Below are 2,501 nucleotides of genomic sequence, written 5' to 3' on the forward strand. Positions count from 1 at the left end.
TTTTAGTAGAGATGGGGTTTCACCATGTTGGCCAGGCTGGTCTCAAACTCCTGACCTCAAGTGATCCACCCGCTTCAGCCTCCCAAAGTGCTGGAATTACAGATGTGAGCCGCCATGCCCAGCCGACTCACTTCTTTAAATCACAGAAATAAAAATGTAATTATAAATTGATATGTATGGGGCAGGGATAGGTATGTATAGGGAAGAGAAAGGTGGGATGAAAGGTGAGGTGCAAGGTAGGGAGAAAGGTAGGGTGCAAGGAAGCCTTCTTCGAGGAAGCAGCATTTAAGAAGAGACCTGGATTAGGTGAAGGGGAAAGTGGGAGAAAGGATTTCATGCAGGGAACAACTTATGCAAAGGTCCTGCAGCCAGGATGCCCACAGAAAGTTGCATGAACTGAAGAAGGCCAAGGTGATGGCATCAAAGAGAGCAAGGACACAAGCAAGACTACCGAGACCACCTATCACCATCTGTAGTTTGGTACATTTAAATAATTGTAATTGCCAATTTTGAACTTTTCTATCATTGAAGAATGAATGGCTGGCTTACCCTCCTTAAGAGTTTCCATCCTGAGTAAATAGTGTGGGGATGGGACTGGGGAACAGAGTTATGTTTAAGAGTAGAAGACCTCTTGTGTGTATGTGTGTGTGTGTGAGAGAGAGACACACACACACACAGAGAGAGGGAGTTTCACTCTTGTTGCTCAGGCTGGAGTGCAATGGCGCGATCTCGGCTTACTGCAACCTCAGCCTTGCAGGTTCAAGCGAAGTGGGTTCTTCTACTTCAGCCTCCCAGGTAGCTGGGATCACAGGCGCACGCCACCACGCCTGGCTAATTTTTTGTATTTTTTGTAGAGACAGAGTTTCACCATATTGGCCAGGCTGGTCACAAACTCCTGACCTCAGGTGATCCACCCACCTCAGCCTCCCAAAGTGCTGGGATTACAGGCATGAGCCACCGCGCCCGGCCTTTTTTTTTTTTTTGGAGACAGAGTCTAACTTTGTCACCCAGACGGGAGTGCAGTGGCACGATCTCGGCTCACTGCAACCTTTGCCTCCTGGCTTCAAGTGATTCTCCTGCCTCAGCCTCCTGAGTAACTGAGATTACAGGTGTGTGCCACCACATTCGGCTAATTTTTTGTATTTTTAGTAAAGATGGTCTTTTGTCATGTTGGTCAGGCTGGTGTTGGATTCCTGACCTCAAGTGATCCACCCGCCTCGGTCTCCCAAAGTGCTGCGATTACAGGCATGAGCCACCGCGCCCAGCCCAGAAGGCCTTTTCAACATCCCTAAAATATAACCTGAGCACCGCTGTCTTGGGGCCTGAAGTTGGAATTGGTTACCTTTATTCTTTGTTTATCTGGATGTCATTTCGATTTTGTTTTCAAGTGCAGTAAAGAATTAAAGATCTCGTCCACCAAAAATGCTTCCTCTGAGTGCGCTTTTCGGGTTTTAATATGGGATTGTCTGATGGATTTGACAGGCTGGCGGTCCAAGTTGAAAAAGGTCTCTGGGTGCCTAATAGTCAAGATGCCTTTATGAAGCTTTAGGAAGACCAGACATGGTTTGCCTTCAATTAACAAAAAGGTGGAATATAAATATATTTGCACTTATATAAATATATTCCTTTTTTTCTTCTCGTCCTCTGCCTTCAATTGACCTCCTCCTCCTCTTCTTTCTTCTTCCTTTTAACAGTCCTTTCAGAGTTAAAGACTGGAGCTAAGAAAAGGGGAGCAATAGACAGATGAAGTGTTCCCGGATCGCTGCCCCACGCTCTTTGTAATAAAGGAAAACGTGGCCAAAGGTCAATGCTTAGGGTAGTAGAAGATAATGTAGTGGCTTGGCTTCTTGACTAGAAACTAGGACGGGTAGAGTAGCTGAGAGAAGTGGGCCCCACAGCAAACCGGTTGCGGGTAGCGGGAGCCAGCTCCAGACCGGTAATGAAGCCCATTTCAGCCTCATTCCTTTCCCGTGGCGGAGGCAGCCTTCCTTCCCCAGGCCTGGCTGGAGGTGGCGGCAGGCCCAAGGTTAGGGGGTCAGCTCGCGCACCTAGGGCCGGGAGACAGACAAATTCTGGAGGAAAGTTGCAGCCACGCTCCCCCTCCCCTGCTTTTCTCCTCGACTCTCCACCCAGCTCCCGGTGATCCGGCGGAGGTGGGGGTTGGGGGAACTGGCCTTGTGTTTTGGAACAGCTGCAGCCGACGCTGGGCCCGCCTGGAATGCGGGAACAGGCTGCGCACCAGGACTTTTATGGAAACTTGCTGCTGGAGACGGCGGCGGCGGCGGCGGCGGCAGCGGCAGCCAGAGGACTCTCAGCGGCTGGAGCAGAAGTGTAACGGCCAGAGCTCCCAGACCCTTACCCACAGGCAGGCAGGACGCGCACAGTCCCTCCGCGCGAAAAGAAGGACCTTCGCGGGTCACCGGCTCCTGGAGGGTGAGAAGAGTTGGGGGAACGTGGGCTGGGGGGAGTGGAGACTGAGGTGTAGGGTCCCCTGGCGGGGT

General features: G+C 51.0%; 2 protein-coding genes across 2 annotated transcripts in view; one reads left to right on the forward strand and one right to left on the reverse strand.

Moving 5' to 3' along the window:
* Positions 1 to 2,048: 2,048 nt before the first annotated feature.
* Positions 2,049 to 2,501, reverse strand: part of LOC105519725 (putative uncharacterized protein NEXN-AS1) — a 1,162-nt gene continuing 709 nt past the window's right edge. The window contains 1 exon segment of the mRNA XM_011953180.1: positions 2,049 to 2,491. Coding sequence (XP_011808570.1) covers positions 2,049 to 2,491 — 443 coding nt within the window.
* Positions 2,254 to 2,501, forward strand: part of NEXN (nexilin (F actin binding protein)) — a 57,911-nt gene continuing 57,663 nt past the window's right edge. Inside the window, exon 1 of the mRNA XM_011953165.1 lies at positions 2,254 to 2,433. The gene's annotated coding sequence lies outside the window, so the exon portion shown is untranslated. The remainder of the gene's footprint in view (positions 2,434 to 2,501) is intronic.

Source organism: Colobus angolensis, unplaced genomic scaffold (assembly GCF_000951035.1).
Source record: "Colobus angolensis palliatus isolate OR3802 unplaced genomic scaffold, Cang.pa_1.0 Scaffold359, whole genome shotgun sequence".
NCBI lineage: Eukaryota > Metazoa > Chordata > Mammalia > Primates > Cercopithecidae > Colobus > Colobus angolensis.